Source organism: Falco peregrinus, chromosome 7, assembly GCF_023634155.1.
Source record: "Falco peregrinus isolate bFalPer1 chromosome 7, bFalPer1.pri, whole genome shotgun sequence".
NCBI lineage: Eukaryota > Metazoa > Chordata > Aves > Falconiformes > Falconidae > Falco > Falco peregrinus.
The window spans coordinates 36,958,309-36,974,364 of NC_073727.1; the positions used below are offsets into that span (position 1 = coordinate 36,958,309).

A 16,056-nucleotide genomic window follows, 5' to 3' on the forward strand; every position below is an offset into this window, starting at 1 on the left:
CCTGCTTCTCTCAGGAGCTGAGACAGTCTGCAGTGTGTTGCTCCCAGAGATGTCCTCCCTGAATGAATCCTTCCTGTAGCTTTATGGCTGTGCCAGTCAAACATGCCCAAATACAAGTTTGCAAGACCTGTCCATGCAGCAGTAATTTCATAACCTGCAGATGTCAAGAACCAAGACAAAATAATACAGCACACATCAGGTTTAATGTGATTAACTCAGTTGCTTTTAGTTTATTAATTTTACCCATATACATAGTTGATTTTGAAAACACCACGTGAAAGAGCCAGGACAAAGTGTAAGAAAATGGTACAGGAAAAGATTTCAATATGCAACGTGCCAGTGTACCTTCTGTGTTTTATACATACTTTACATAGAAAACCAAAAACCCCACAGTTTTCAGAGGAAGCACACACTTTATTTTCAAATGGCAAATTTAGTTTATTAATAGGTAAAAAAATAAATCTACAATAGCAACAGTGCAAACACATCCGAACACATGGCACACAGAACACAAATGAATAAAATTTATTATACAGAGGACCCAATGTTTCCTAGGGTACTGGCTGTGACATATACAACAAATAACAGGGTGAGGAATAAACTGCTACATAAACAGGAAGATGAGCTGCATGTTATTGGTTCTGTCTTGTACGGTCTCTCTATTTCAGGTGGTAAAGCTGTCATGCCTTGGATCTGCAATTAAAATAATAAAAAATGATCAGAGTTTTATCACATAAAATTAGAAATCTGTATTTTGCTCTCTACCTAGTTGGCAGCTTGCGTGAGAATCTATTGTTAGTTTTGTACTGGGGTTATGACTCTTACTGTTGAGACATCAAGCTCAGTAAAAAAATATATTGCGTGCCAAATGATCAGCCAGCGTGCGCATCCATCACTCTCAGCTTCGTAACAGCTGTACACACCCAGCATCCTCTCCAGTAAAGCAAGGTTAGGCTTCTGTTGGTTGATTTGTGTGACCTTATTTTCCTTTCTGTAATTTTTTAGTTAGTTTGGGGTTTTTGTTTTTATCTTTCTGGTAGATAAAAGTGGAAGTTTACAGTGTTACAGTGCTCTAGGGATATTGGATGATATTTGAATGCATTCATCTGTATGTACAAGGATTACACTTGCATGTACAAGGCAGTTAATTGTGTACACATTATTTCACGGAATCACAGATTGGTTGGAGTTGGAAGGGATCTCCAGAGGTCCAATGTCCTTGCTCAAGCAAAGTCACCTACAGCAGCGTTATATTTCTATATATTAAGTATTTTTTACTTTTCCCTTAGAATTTTTATGCAATTTTTATGGAGTTGGACAAAACTACCTGCCTGCCATGGTTTTGATGTGAAATTAGAGAGATTTGGGTACACTGCTTGGCTATGCTTTTCCTAAATGTACTCTCTACATGTTACAGAAGCTCTGCAAAAAGCAAGCTCCTGGGCACAAAAGTTTTTGAAAGTTTGAATGCCCACCTGCATAGCATGTGCTTCCTTTGTTTTTTTTCATGTTGCAATTATCCTGCACTGCAGAAAAAAATAATCTAAATATTGACTTAATCTTAGCAAACACAACACGAAGCTGAAACTGATCAAGAGATCATCCCTACAGAAGGATGAAGGTATTTTCAACTCAGTTCCTCTGCTTCAAGTTTTTTCCTCCTTGTAACAACTCACTGATTGTTTGGCTATTCAGGTTGAATCTGTTCTTGATTTTGATGAGGATGGCCAATTTAATGTAGTATCACTAATAAAGGAAGGGAAAGGAAAGAGTCCTAATCTTAGCTTTGATGAATACGTCCTAGTCATTTGACATAGGAAACTATGATTAAAAGGAAGAACTAAGCACTCCCAGTTCCACTGAGCTCACTTTTTGACTGCATTCTTTAAGTCGTATTATTCCTTCATCCTGTAAGATAAAGGGGAACAGCATTTTCCAGAAAGCATACCATTAAAAAAAAAAAAAAAAGGCAGCCTACCCCCTTTTGATAAAATGTGTGCTTTCTGACAAATAATTAGTGAAAGAGTGCCTGCACTGCTGCTACTGGCCAGCAGTTACAGAGGTCAAGAAGTTTAACCAAAACTGGTGAATGGTTACATGTACTGTCAATAATTGCTTTTTCTTTGAAGGTCTGTAGTGGGACAAATATTAGAAAGAAACAACTTCTTTGATTACTTATAGCACACGGTATTTCATTGACATCCCGTAGGCAGAATAGTCTGATTGATGTTGAAAAGCCCTGAGAATGCCACTGTAGGAAGGGCAAACTGAAAGCACTGTGTGACCTGCTATGAGGTGGCGTGGGCTCTTTTGTGGGGTGAGGAGAATGAGGCAAAGGTCCTTTCCTAGGAAGTATTTAATCAGGAGTATCTTGTATCAGCTACTAGGCTGGACTAAAATCATGGTAGGACATAAGCCAGTACAAGAGAATCTCCCCTTCTGAGCAAAAAAGCTCAAAAAATTAAAATGGAATCTTAATTTGGACTCTGTAGAGGAGTTCACGGAGAAATATGTATTTTTCAGCATCTGCTTCAGGGATGATACTACATGCACTAGTAGTTCTTTATAAAAACATATCGACACTAAAAATGACAGCTTTTCCCAGCAGCCCTGTTAAAGTACCAGTAGACATTTACAATAAATAATAACTTACCCAGGAATTATTTTGTTATCTGATAGAGTTTTTTTCATAAGGAGAAGTGGAAAAGAAAAGCTATAGAAGATAAAATCTTCCAAAGGTGCACAAAGGAAACAGACAATCCAAATGTATGTTTTCTGGCCCAATACTATAGACATTTTAGACACAAGACCAACAAAAACCCAAGAGATATTGGAAGAGTACTTATATAATTTCAGATAGTCTAGATACCTGAGTTAAGATGTTAGATTCCCGAGGCTTCCTTATGCAGTCAGTAAGCTTCCCCCTACAGAGTGCCTCAGAGAACAAACCAACCTGATGTAGGGATTTTGATTCATCCATCATAAGACCCTAACATAAGTCCCTGAACAGTGAGGCAGCCAAGGGAAAACAGCTTTCTAACTTGGTCACCTAATCTGCACAGATACGGTGAGTCTCCGATCAGACCCAGACACACTGAAAGACTCCATACTCCTATTACTGATCCCATCTGCTGATCAAAGCTCCAATTTTTCTATTCTTTCCAAATACTTCTAGGACTTGAGTTAGATGAAAGTGCCAAAAACACATTCTCATCATTTGTTATTGTATGTAATTGTAATATAGCTGTGTAAACAGTCTGAAGATGTATAACCAGGTACTTATTCATATGCAATGAAGGACAGTAAATCACATCTGTTTCATGTCACTGTTGTCTACTCAGACTTACCGACCATTCTGCATTATCTGTTTTTGAACATCTCACGTTCACTGGTAGTTTAAGCACAAGTTCATTATAGGAGAGACCCTCCGATCTGGACCATTTGAATTTGTTCATTGCATCCATAAAAGACAGGTTTTTATATTGCTTAGGACTCTTGATAATGAAAGGCCAAGTCCTAAAGAAAAATAAATAAATATGTTTTTAAAAATACATAAATACCATCAAGCTGGACCTGCATTTGGAGAATCTACTCAGAAAAACAAATATACTATTATTAATGTCAACATTCTCAGCTAAGTTCTCCACTAGTGGAAACTGATGCAGTTTCATTTATTTTAACAGACTTACAGAAGGTTGTCAGCAGTTTAGGACTTGCTGCCAGATGCTTTTAGAAATGAAGGACTTTAACTTAAGGAAGAGAATTACCTTGCTGTTCTCTGATCTACAAATTGAATACACAGGCAATACAAAACAGATCTTCTGTTGTAACTTCTCAAAACAAAACAAAACAAAACAAAACAAAACAAAAGCCACACCCTCTACTTGGCTTGGCAAACAGCGTTACAAAGAACCATTTGCAGTTTGAAAGCTCCTTCCAGACAGCTCTGCCAAGCTCAGGTCACAACGCAAATCATAGGTCAAAACTCAGCCTAGCACAGGAGTTGCTCTAACATGCATTGGTTTGCTGCAGTGCAAGATTAAATGAGAATAATTGGTGCTGTGGACATTGCCTTTGGGCATGTCCCTACATGCTGGCTGCAAGGGGACTTTTGGCCAGGGGTAGGGTAGAGACCTGCTGTGCTGCTGTGAGAGATCCAACTATATGCCCACGGGTGGGAATCCTCCCCACGAACAAGTGAGGCCAATCCCATTTGCCAGCAGCCAAAGATGTGGAAAGGGAAGGAATGATACTTCTTGTCTTTTATTTAGTAAAGAAAACTCAAAAATAATAACAAAGGAAAAATTAAAAATAGCTGAAAAGCTTTTCCATTGTTCTTGCTTTCTCCTTGTTTGACTCTGCTGGGATGAATAGAAACAACTTGGTGGACAGGTCAAGTTCTTAAAACAGAAAGCCCAATACAACTAGTAGAAGAACTAAAGTAGCTAAAACTTTATCTAAGCAACCTGATTAATACTTTGGTCAGAGCATGACTTATCTGTCTGAAGTGCTTTGAAAAGATCCGTGTTGCTTTGCAGTAGGCTGTCTCCCACTTGCTTTGGGTAAAGTGCTGCCTATGCCAAAGTTCTCTAGTCAACAACTAGGCACAGAGGACATAATTTTAATCAAGAACCTATTTTACGCTGTTGTGGTCCATTCACTTTCATCTCAGCTCCTCATGATTTATACCACTGTCTGTGCCACTAGACTGAGGAAAAAAAGGGTTTTAAAGTGAGACACAATGCCTTGATCCTGCTTCCAGTTCGCCTTCATGTGTAAGTCAAGAGAGACTTTAGAGGAGTCAGTGAAGCAATTCCAGCATAAGACTGACACAAGAAAGATAAAGATCAGGTCACATATCCTTAGGCTGACAGAGCTTAATGAAACGAATTGTGGATTAGGTCATAAATACTAGAGGCATTAATAATCTCTTCTTCTAATTACTATTCCATGTGCGGCAGACAGTCTGCATACTTAACTCTATTCAAAACATCTTTATTTCCCCAGGCCAAACACACATTTTTTCCTTAAGTACAGTTATCATGAATGAACACTCAAGAGAGCATACATTTGTTAGACTATTTTCTTTCTAAGCTCAGAAAGACTCTTTTAGCTAGGATTAATTTAGAAACTGTGCTCTCCCTGTATTAAAAGAGATTGTAAATAGAAATAGTGTAGAAAATGAAGTAGACATTGATTGCATTGTGACTTTCTTCAAACTCTTCTGTCTTGGATATAAATTTCAGAACTAAGACCAGTAAGCCTGTATATCGAATTACTTTGCAATAATAGTTGTATATGGTTTTGTTAAACTGTATAAGGAAAGACAACTTTTAAAATGTAAATGTGATGACATACTATTAGTCTATCAATTTTATTTTAAAATCTTACTGTTACCTTAGTTTAGTGCAACCAACAATACAAATGTAATTCACCTTTCACCACTGACAGTGCATTCTACTTTCTATTGTTTGATTATTTTTCTGTACTTGGTTCATTTGGGAACTTTCCTCTTTAGACTATTCTCACTGTTCACAATCACTTCCACTGCTTATCTGCTATTGAGATACTTTTCATTTTAAACACTGCAAGAAACAGTTAAAAACTGAAATACACTATTAATTGATTTTTATATATTCACACAGATTTATCCTGTCTGTAGTGGGCTTCCTCCCATCTCCTACCAAAATTTAAATTTTATGTTGGATTCTGGAAATAACTCTTGCTCTTAATGAGTGATACCATTGTGCTGGTCATCCTACTGACATCAAAGGACAGATTCAACACACTGGGAAGCATTTTATTCTTGCTGAGGACCCTCATGATGAAGGACAGCAACACTTCTGCTGACTTACTAAAGAAACTGTAACACATTGTTTAAAATTTACCAGCCTGTGGTTTACCCCAGCACTGAGATGCCCTCTGAACTGCACAGACCTGAATGCAATGGTGGTTATTATAGATCCTGAGTTGCCTAAATGGTAACAGCCCCCAACCCCTACCATTCACAGAGTGGGTATTTAATATTTGTTAAGCATTGAGGTAGGAAGATCTTACAACAAAATTACATTACCTCTTTTGAGCTGAGCAGCAGGCCAATATTCAGATTCTTGTGGCTTATTTTTATTAGGAAGAAGAATTGATGAATGAGCTAGGTGGTTTTCTTTCTGACATGGATTTACATCTCAAAAATGTGCAGTGTCCTTTTTCACTAAACGGTAGGAGTCCAAGAGTAGTAGACTCAGTAGACAGTGTCTTTGCACAGAATTGCAAGCTCCTGCAGTCAACAGTTCACTTAAAAAGCTCTTTCTTCCTCTTGGCTAGGTTCCTACCACTGGTACCATGTTTTTCTCTCTACTTACCTTGCATATCATCCTCTGACTTCTTATTCTTCCAAAGCCTTCTATCTCTCATTTCTCTCCATTGCGATGCTTATCTAGAACTTATCTTTCTCTATGAACAATTTAATATTTTCTTAATCCCTCAGTTTCCTTTCTAATTTACAGCTTCTTCCCCTTTTCTGAATTTGTCAGTGTCACTGAGACAGCGTTAAGTTCTGTATGTGAGCAACAGCTCCAAGATCTGGTTGCACTGATTGACTTCAGCAGCATTATAAACAACAAATCTATCCAGGGTAATTCAATATCCATGCTCTCAAACTCTGTTTTCAAAATTATCTCTATATATGTTAAACACTTCTAAGTTTTAATAAATTGATAGATTTTCTGAAACAATGATGACATTGAATAGTGTTTTTACAGATGGTTGCGGTGAAAAAAAAATGCTGTGAGGAATATTATTTCTTTAACAGAAAAAGCTGCTTTTGTATTTACAAAAAAGGGGAGGGGGGGGGAATAATTTGGCAGGAGAAATATAGCAGCACAGCATAATGACCGAAAGGAAGTGGCATGAGTGACCCAGCAACATGTTGCACTACTAGAAAGCAATAAAGTTCATAAAAAAATGACCTTGTAATCCCACAGACAGAAATAGAGGTGCTACACATATTCATAAACAGTTTACTTGCCTGACTGGTCTGTAGATTTCCTTAACACCAATGAACTGGAGCTGTTCCATTATATCTGGAATGCTTGCACATCGGGTGAGGTTGATTCTTGGGTAATAGAGCAGATATGACAGGCACATTTCATTCCTGGTGCTCAGACCACCCTGAAAATGGGATTTTTCTTTTAATTAAGATAGCACTGGAATCTCACAGATAAAAACACCGATTAGCATTTATATGCTAATGAAATGTGTATCAGGAGGCCCAATTCAACAGGTTTATCTTGCACATTGAGTTATCAAGTAGCAAGAAGTTATTACATAATTTACAAAATACACTGCAAGCTCAAGCAGTACCTCCTGAGCTTAAAAAAATGTCAGAAAGAACATCAATACAGGAAGACTCCTATTATGTTGAAGAGAACTATCTGAGAAGTTCAGGTTTATTTTCAGCTATCTCCAAGATACTTACATCTACCACGTTTCAGAAAAAGGGCTTCAAAGTAGAACAGATGTAGAAAAAATCTGGTAGGATAATTAGTCTGCTTAATAAAAAATTAAGTGAGCTTTGCCTAGTAAAATGGAGGCCAGGATGGAATACGTATCTATATGGACTCTCCTTGTAAGTACATACACAGCAAAAGAGTAAGAAAGAAGAGTTATTTAAGTTAACAGATAATGTTGACTCAAGCACAAATGAACACTAACTATAAAATAATTAATTAGATTAAGATTTTTAGCTAGAAGAAACATTCTTAAACAGTCTTCCAATGAAAGCCAGGGGGCAAACAACTAATTTAAAATTAATCCTGGTAAATATGGACAAAATTATGAGCTGCATGTTCTTAAATCCTGTGTGGGAACAGTTCCACAAACCTCACAGAACCACAGGAATACAAATGGAGAAGACAAAACATGAACCAAGGCTCAAAAGCTAGTGTCGTCACCACACAAGAAAATAGGACAAAAACTCAAAGGTTTTCATTCTCACTCTTTCGCTTTGCTTTATATACCTACTGCATGCACGTACATGCAAGCCGTGATTCAGGGAGAGGTATCCCTGTGTTCTCTGGATGCCAGGAACAGGTCTTCCTTGCTGAACAGAACTCCCTGAGGTCTCACCTCCCAGAGGTCTGGATCCAGCCCCTTCCAAGGAAGCGGGATCAGCCCCTAGCAAAGGCTGGGTGCTGGCAGCTACACCCCTCCCATAAGCATAGTGGGTCTGGCATCACTCTCCAATTTAATAGCCAGCTGGCACAGTCCAGCTCATGTCCCAACAACCAAATTCGCTTCACCTTCAAAACCAAGTGGTCGCATTGCAACAGCCAGTGTCTGCTAACCTAAAAAGTTGTGTCTGCGACACTGTGCACTGCCCTGTGCCAAACCTGAGCCAGAACCCCTCGACCCTGAAGAGGCTGCTCACCCCCTGGCCATGGCCCTGCCTCGTCTGCTGCTGCACCAGGGGGCTGCAGCACAGCTGCTCCTTGTGCCTTGGCTGCAAGTGTGCACAGGTACGGCACAGGCTTCTCGGGTGGCACCCCAGGGGCAGCAACTGCCCAGGGGGGTCACTGCGGCTGGAAAACCCACCTCATGAGAAAGGTAGCGTGCAGAGGCTCAGCCTCCTCCTCCCAACCCAAAGCTCCTGTATTCTGCCTGGATTCTACATTAGGCACAAAAGCAAGTGGTCCTGTCTTGATCATGGCATCAATAAAAATCAGTATGTAAGAACTGGCAATTACAACTTTGAGGAAAAATGTGTAACAAGTTTATAAAAATAATTCATTAGAATATGCAGAATTTGCACGTTAATACATGTTATGAAGAAAGCAATCCTTATGCCAGCAGAGTCTGATTTTTAAAGAGCTTTCATGAGCTGGCTTGCTTATTTTTATAAACTAGTCATATGAATGCCTTTTGCAAGAGATCAGACTGTGATCGTAATAGTCCTGATGACTTTAAAACCTAAGAATCTATGAAAGGAAAGATAATACATAATTACATGCACACAGGCAAGTTAAGTCCACACTTTTTAATAGCATTTTATGAAAAAGATGTTGGTCCCCAATATTATCTGTGTACTTATTTTGATCCATTAAAACATTTCTTACCCATGTCATGCGAATTCGGTCCACAGTATTGTAGTGGCATTCCGTGATTAAATTATCCCCCTGAAACACAAGATTTCGGAAGTTCACAGTTCTGAAGTTTATCAGCATCAGCTTCAGGTAACCACAGATGACATCAAACACTTAAGAAATAGAGATCAGAGCAGTGGATACTATTTTTTGAAAGAGCAAAGGATTAGGTAATTGGTGTGTGCTAAGGCCTGGGCACTTAACATTCATGTTACCCCAGATCCTCAGGGATCCCCCATGGATCTAAACAGAGTCCTATCCAGAGTCTTGTATGTTTTTGGAAAACAGCAATGGAGATGCCCAGTTATAATCCTATTATCGGGAAAATTATGTATGTAGACAGTATGTATGTGTAGACATATACATGATTCTGGCTCCCAAACTCATCCATTGCTACTTTGGATAGCTTTCCCCAGGCCAATTTATGATGCCAACTTTAATAGAAATACTTGCCAAATGAGGAAAAGAAGGCTTTCCACATCACAATAACAACTATTTATCTGCCAAGCCTGGGAGTAGAGGAGTGGCAGGCAAAAACTTAACTACATTGACAGATATGTATGGGAAAGGCTGAATACTTACCTTCTCAAGTACATACAATTAACTTCTTGCTGCCTTGACAAACCGATCTACAGTTTGGTAGTACCTTTATTCCCTGTACCTAATCAAATACAAATCTCAAGATCACCATGATAATCAAATGGAAATTAAAATTTTGAAGAACATAGCCAGACATCAAAAATCTAATATTTTTGAGCAAATTCATATCACAAGGATGTAAGATGTTTATTTGCTTTGGTACATTTTTTGGGGTATCATCATGTTTCCTTGTCACCCATTGTATTACTCTTCCCTGAAAAAATTAGATCACCCTTCAAAGGTTAATAATTTCTCCTTTCCTGCGGGCTGTTTCATGGCCAGACCAGTGCTAGTACTAACTGTACTCCAGGCTTCTGGGAGAAGGTGTGTCAGCCTCCTGCCAGCCAAATGGAGACAGAGGTTTCTGAAGCAGCATGAAGTGGCACAGCTTTGCTGCTCCCAGCAGGAATATGCTGCTTCCCACCAACCAGGTCTCTAGCTTTTGAGGCTTAAGGAGTAGATAGCATTCACTAAAAGTGTTCTTTCTGTGACATTAGATCTTTTGCTTCCAAATTCAGAAGAGAGTGTTAGTATATGAAGAAAACAACCTGGACTCCACAAGCTGAAAGATGGATACACCCTTGAAAAAACTTGCAGAGGAGAGGATAACAGAACTTGCACAAAAATTTTTAATATTATTAGTTAATTGATTAGACTGTGGTCTGCATTACACCAAATGATATATGTAAAGCTGTACTGGTAGTTTTGCATAAGATGAAAACAAAAAAAAGGCATAAAAAAGGCTCATTTCAGAGAAAGAATTCCAGCTTTTACTTGAGCTGTCTTTTTTATGAAGTTGATACCTCTTTTAGTCTTTCTGCTTTCTACTCCCTTTTGTTCTTGAATTTTAAGAGGCCTTTCTCTATAATCTGCATGGATTTTCCTAAAAATATTACAGGCTTTCTCTGCAAACCTGTCATCTTCTGCCAGCCCTTTTCCTAAACCCTTCAACACTTCTTTCCTGGAGGAGGTAACACCATTTTGTCTTTGAAGTCCTTGTGGAGTACAAGCAGTTTGACTTCAAAGAATAAATGCTGCACCTGAACATCCAGGTTTTGCTGTAGAAATTAAATTATAAAGTTAATATTTTAGCTTCTTGCCTTTAAAGGACAAATATCAATGTCTCCCAGCATAGGAGAAGAGACCTAAGAGAGAAAGCGACTCGGAGAGAAGCCTGGAAGTTTAAAACATGGGGCTCCTGAGTATACTTGAAGTTCAGTCATTTCAATGGTCTTTTCAGCTCCCTTTTCCTTACTGGCTCCAATTGTAAACAAAATACAGTTGTATGACATTTTGCATCTGACCAATTTCATTGGTAACAGGCCTGTTCACGTGCAGCAGAACAAGAACTTCTTCAGTTGTTCTGCTGGCCAGACCTGGAGCACCCAACCTCTGCTGCATTAAACTTTCTGTTCTCAGGCCAAAGCTTCAAAAACAGATGCTGGCTGGAACTAACTAATTTTTAAACGAGTGACTCATCTAAAAACATACGGACTCTTTTCATGCAATACCTATGGATACCTACTGCTTTATAATATAATTGTAGTTGGGATTTTTCTGAAAGTTATATTACATTATTCTGACAAGAATAGCAGAATTGCATAATTTCTTCTTCCAAAAGGTTCTGCTTACTAGTGAAACCTCACACAGAACATAAACATGGAGTTTTACTCCCAACACCAACTACAAATCTGAAATAAACAGAAGACTTGGCTGATTTGTAGACATGTTTGCAAGGCTGGATGAATACTTGCTGTGTGTACATACTTGAGATGTGCTACTTGGTCTCAGCGGCTCCATAAAGCCATGTGATGGCACTTCCATTCTTCAGCTAGCTGGATGCACAACAATGGCACCACCAGGCACGTGTGATTTTATAATCTGCTTTGTTCAAACATTTGTGATAGGAAAATTTAAATTGAGTAATTGTGGACAACAAACACACCCAAAGAACAGCTTGAATTGATGGGTCTGTAGTGAATTGGGTGGACACTCCTGAGACACTGCAAATTTAATGCATTAGTTACTCTGCATAAGTTACTCTGCAGTAAGTGGAAAAATTAATAAAACATTAAAGAATTCTATGATTCCCTGATAAGAAACTGTAGAAAAATTAATCCTAAATGTGAGTAAATGTTAGGCACATGAACTCTTAAACACTCTCAGGGAAAGAATTGTATCTTACTGGCAAGATGGTTCTTTCTTCTTTCAGATACTGAAACTCCTGGAAGTTAAAGTCAAACTCATCATCATAAGCAAGCAGCTTCTGCTCCTCGCCGTTGCGAAAGTGGCGCATCCTGATAGCTCTGCCAGCAAGATGAGCATGAAGAAGTACTGCAAACACATTAATCCCAGCAGGTCTCTCAGCACCTAGAGCCTGGCCAGGGAAACCAACACCATCAGTGTGCCCAGATGCAATGTCATGTAATGTATTACAATGTACAAACAGAGTAAAAATATATTAATAAATGAGTTTTACATTCCCTCAGGTTACAGCAAAATGCAGTCCAAAGAAAAAACAAATCTGTATGTGAAATTAAGGTTTTATATACAAAAAAAGGCTAGTTTTTTTCCATGATTTTTTTCTTTTTAGGAAAAACTTAACTTACTCCCAATGCACACAGTTTTTACGCAAATCAACTGGCCTGCCAATAATTCTCAACAGATTAAGCCCTTCAAGGGAATTACACTAAAACCTGCACATAATTTCAGTGCTAGTGGTTGACACTAGTGAATGTGGATCTTTACTGTGAAAAAGAATACCTATGCAGTTTTGAATGATGTTATCATCAACATTGTACCAAGAGAAGCACTATAAACAGAGACTGTAATTATAATATGCTCAACTTCCCATCTTCAAGTCAACTGATGGTGAAATACTGTAAGTTTACATCTGAAACTTTTTTCCAGGTCAAAAACATTTTAAAATTAGCTTTTTGAAATTGACACAAACCTGACATCACTCCCATTCTAGCTGAGAACTATGGATCTGAATATATGCTAGACTTGTTTAGAGCCCAAACTAGAAATAATCTGTTATTGCAATACCTTTCAAGTACAGCCTTAAGGTCAGAAACGTCACAATAATAGATTACTCAAGTGTTTTTAGGCTGAAAAATGCTATGACAATAAGCAAAATTTAACACCACCAAGAACACATCTAAATTCCATATCTAATTTAACCTTCACTCTAAATCACATCATAACCAGTACTGATTCAACCTTTCTCTATACGTGACAAAGCATATGAGAATCCTGTGATACATTAATCACAGATTTTAGACAATACTTCCATTATCTGTGAAGTTATTTAAATTATCTTAATGAAAACCAAGTGTTTAATGAATGCGTAATATTGTACTTTGGGCCATGCAACAAAACCTGTTCAGGTCTTTAGTTTCTGTGGTTGGTCTAATAATACCTTTCAGGATTTCACTATGCCATTAGGAGCCATTTGCACATGAAATCTGAATTAGTCTCTCTCAACATCTTTTTGGGCTAACATTCCAGGCTATTAATAGCTTCGCCATGGAAAGCAACATATGCTTATATATTGAACAAGCACTGTGTCATCCACTATTACTCATATCAGTAAAGCAGCTTGAATACTGAGCACCTCAAATATCCTGATCAAAAAGACTCAGCATTCTGGAGGGCAACACGTAGCAGATGCCTTGGCTCACATGTCTTTAACCAGTAACTATCAATCTTCCCAAGAAGTTAAAGTGGCTGGCTGTCCAAAACTATTTCTAAGAATGAAAAGCAATGGATTTAGGCAGGAGACATACCTCTTCCAGACATTCCAGTGTGCAGTGACCCTCTGACACAAATTCAGGCATGCCTGGTGGGATATTGTGGAAGAGGCTGACCCAAAGACCGGCTTCAATAACCCCAGCATCGTATTTCCTTAAAACTGGAGTATAAATTAACCTCAGACCAGAGTTATCTATCAAGCCTGCAACAAAAGAACACAGTCATCCATGGCTGTAAATCAATATTTTAAAGAAAAGAGGAAAAAAAATCCAATTGTTTCATATTTTTCAAGGTATGTCCTAAGTTTTAGATGAAAATCGATGAATCAGCCTCTACAACCGGGGTCAAACCATATGCAGGAAACAATAAATAGGGGCACCCCACAAAAGGGTTGTTAAACATGGTATCATAATGTCTGTGGAGTTCAGATGTGAATGAAAAATATGTGCTGTCCATAGCCCTCATGTCTCTTCTGCTAAGTTATGGAATATGGACCTCAGAGAAAAGAGGTTAGATCACAGGCAGAGCAAACAATACAAGGAAATAATAAGACCTCAAAAGGTTCCATGTATGATTTCAAATGAAATATTTAAACAACAGTTTAATGTTATTGTGGTTTTTTTCTTTAAAATTTTCAAGTCGTGCGTTATTTTCTACCTGTGAATTTGTCTATTCCTTCACCCTAGGCCCTAGCATTAATTATACTTCCCTTTGGTTTGGACTGCCTGTCACATTACAGCACACCTCAGATGACCAAATCCCTTTTACAATCTCCCCAGTTAAAAGATCATCAACTAAACATGAAAATTGGCTTCCTGAATCCCAAACCTGAAGACAACATCAGCACCTTGCATAAAGTAGACAAGAGAACTACAGAGGACTTTAATGCTGCACTCACTCAAGGACTTCTGATTTCAGAAAGTAGCTCAGAGAACCAAAGCATGCTGTGAAAAGATTGAGTCTTTAAGACTCAAAGTGGTATGAATATATTTTGTTCACCTGCATGTTCAGCCATACGTGATTGTTTGTATATCTATGAATAAGTTTTGTTGCCTCCATCATCTACATGCTTATAATTATTTATCTTCTATTAGCCATTTTTATTAGGCAAGACATAAAGATTAATTTGTGTTGCACAAGCCCTGCATTCTGCTAGTTCATCTGTTACTTTCTTCTTTGTTGTCCCTTTGCAAATTTCAATTTTGAAAATTAAAAATGCAAAAAAAATACCAAATCTCTCAGAGAAGGTGAGAGACTTTCTAATGACCTGTACTAGTCTTCTAAAAAACAGAACAGATATAGCAGTGCCTGAAACCAAATTTTACATCAATGGGAAATCAGCAAGCTATTTCAAGATAAGCAAATGGCAGAGGAACAGAGCAGGGACTAAGTTACCCAGTCACTAAAATACTTGAGACAGAGTAGTATATAATTATTAAGGAACAAAGGATATGAACTATGCGCTGCCAATTTAGAGTGGTATTCAACTATGAGGCATTTTGCAATATACAAATCATGACATTTCAGGTGCTACATACTGTCCCAAAACACCCCAGTTTTAAAGTGTTTGGGGATCCATACTCATTACCTTTCTGAAGTTATTCGTATTATCTCATCAACTTGAGTATTTCCTATGTGGTATTTCCCCTTCAAGCTTGTTGCTAAATGCTAGAAATCTTTGTGATATGTAAGAGGTTTTGATAAACAACCTCAAAAGAGGCCACCTTTCAATTGAAAAGTGAATGTTAAGGATTTCAGAAACAGAAACTTTCAAAACCAGCCATGTTAGGAGAAGTTCAAACATTTTTTAGTCTAACTGGGAGCCAATGCTGCCTACCAATCTGGGTCACGTGTGAAAATATTACCCCAGATCACAACATGAGGCTAACAATGCAGCCTTTAACTGCAAGACCCAAAGTGGGAAAATGCAGGTGCCAAAATGCCAAAACGAAGGTGACCCAGTGGCAGGTTTGGTGCTGTGTCAGGGGGACTCACATGCCCCCACCTGAAGCGGATGGAGCACCCAGGTCTACTCCCTCACACTCCTGGCACAATCTTATACCGTGTGTTTTGGCAAGGAGGAGAGAAACAACCTGGATTACAGACACCCTGCTCTGCCTTTGCTGTCTGAATTTTCCCAGGTCTTTGGCAAGACCCTGTGTTCACCTGGGGCTGTGCCAGCAAGGCAAAGGTGTCCCATTGCTTAAAAAGGAAATGAACCATTATTCATTCTCTGTCTTTCTGTGTGCCACTTGAACTAAAACAACGGTATCATACAGCACAGTTGATTAAAACAAAACAGTGGATTTAGGGACACAACCAACTCAAACAGTTCTTCTCCATGCATCTTCTTGGGCTTTCAGGTAACATTTGATGGAAAAGCATGCAACATCAAGGATGCAATGGAGTTTACTCTATCCCATGCAAATGTGCATGCTGAAGGAGAGAGTCTGTCATTAAATAAACCAATTTTGAGATAGTTCATCTAGTACAACAAAAAGAGGGGGAATAACAGTAAGACAGA

At 38.4% G+C, this 16,056-nt stretch overlaps 1 protein-coding gene across 1 annotated transcript in view; it reads right to left on the reverse strand.

Moving 5' to 3' along the window:
* Window positions 1-200: 200 nt before the first annotated feature.
* The window catches only part of MOXD1 (monooxygenase DBH like 1), a 51,479-nt gene continuing 35,623 nt past the window's right edge, over window positions 201-16,056 (reverse strand). Inside the window, exons 7-12 of the mRNA XM_027795929.2 lie at window positions 13,568-13,734; window positions 11,965-12,156; window positions 9,114-9,173; window positions 7,028-7,170; window positions 3,348-3,516; window positions 201-693 (exon numbers count right to left, since the gene is read on the reverse strand). Coding sequence (XP_027651730.2) covers window positions 529-693; window positions 3,348-3,516; window positions 7,028-7,170; window positions 9,114-9,173; window positions 11,965-12,156; window positions 13,568-13,734 — 896 coding nt within the window. The 3' untranslated portion in view covers window positions 201-528. The remainder of the gene's footprint in view (window positions 694-3,347; window positions 3,517-7,027; window positions 7,171-9,113; window positions 9,174-11,964; window positions 12,157-13,567; window positions 13,735-16,056) is intronic.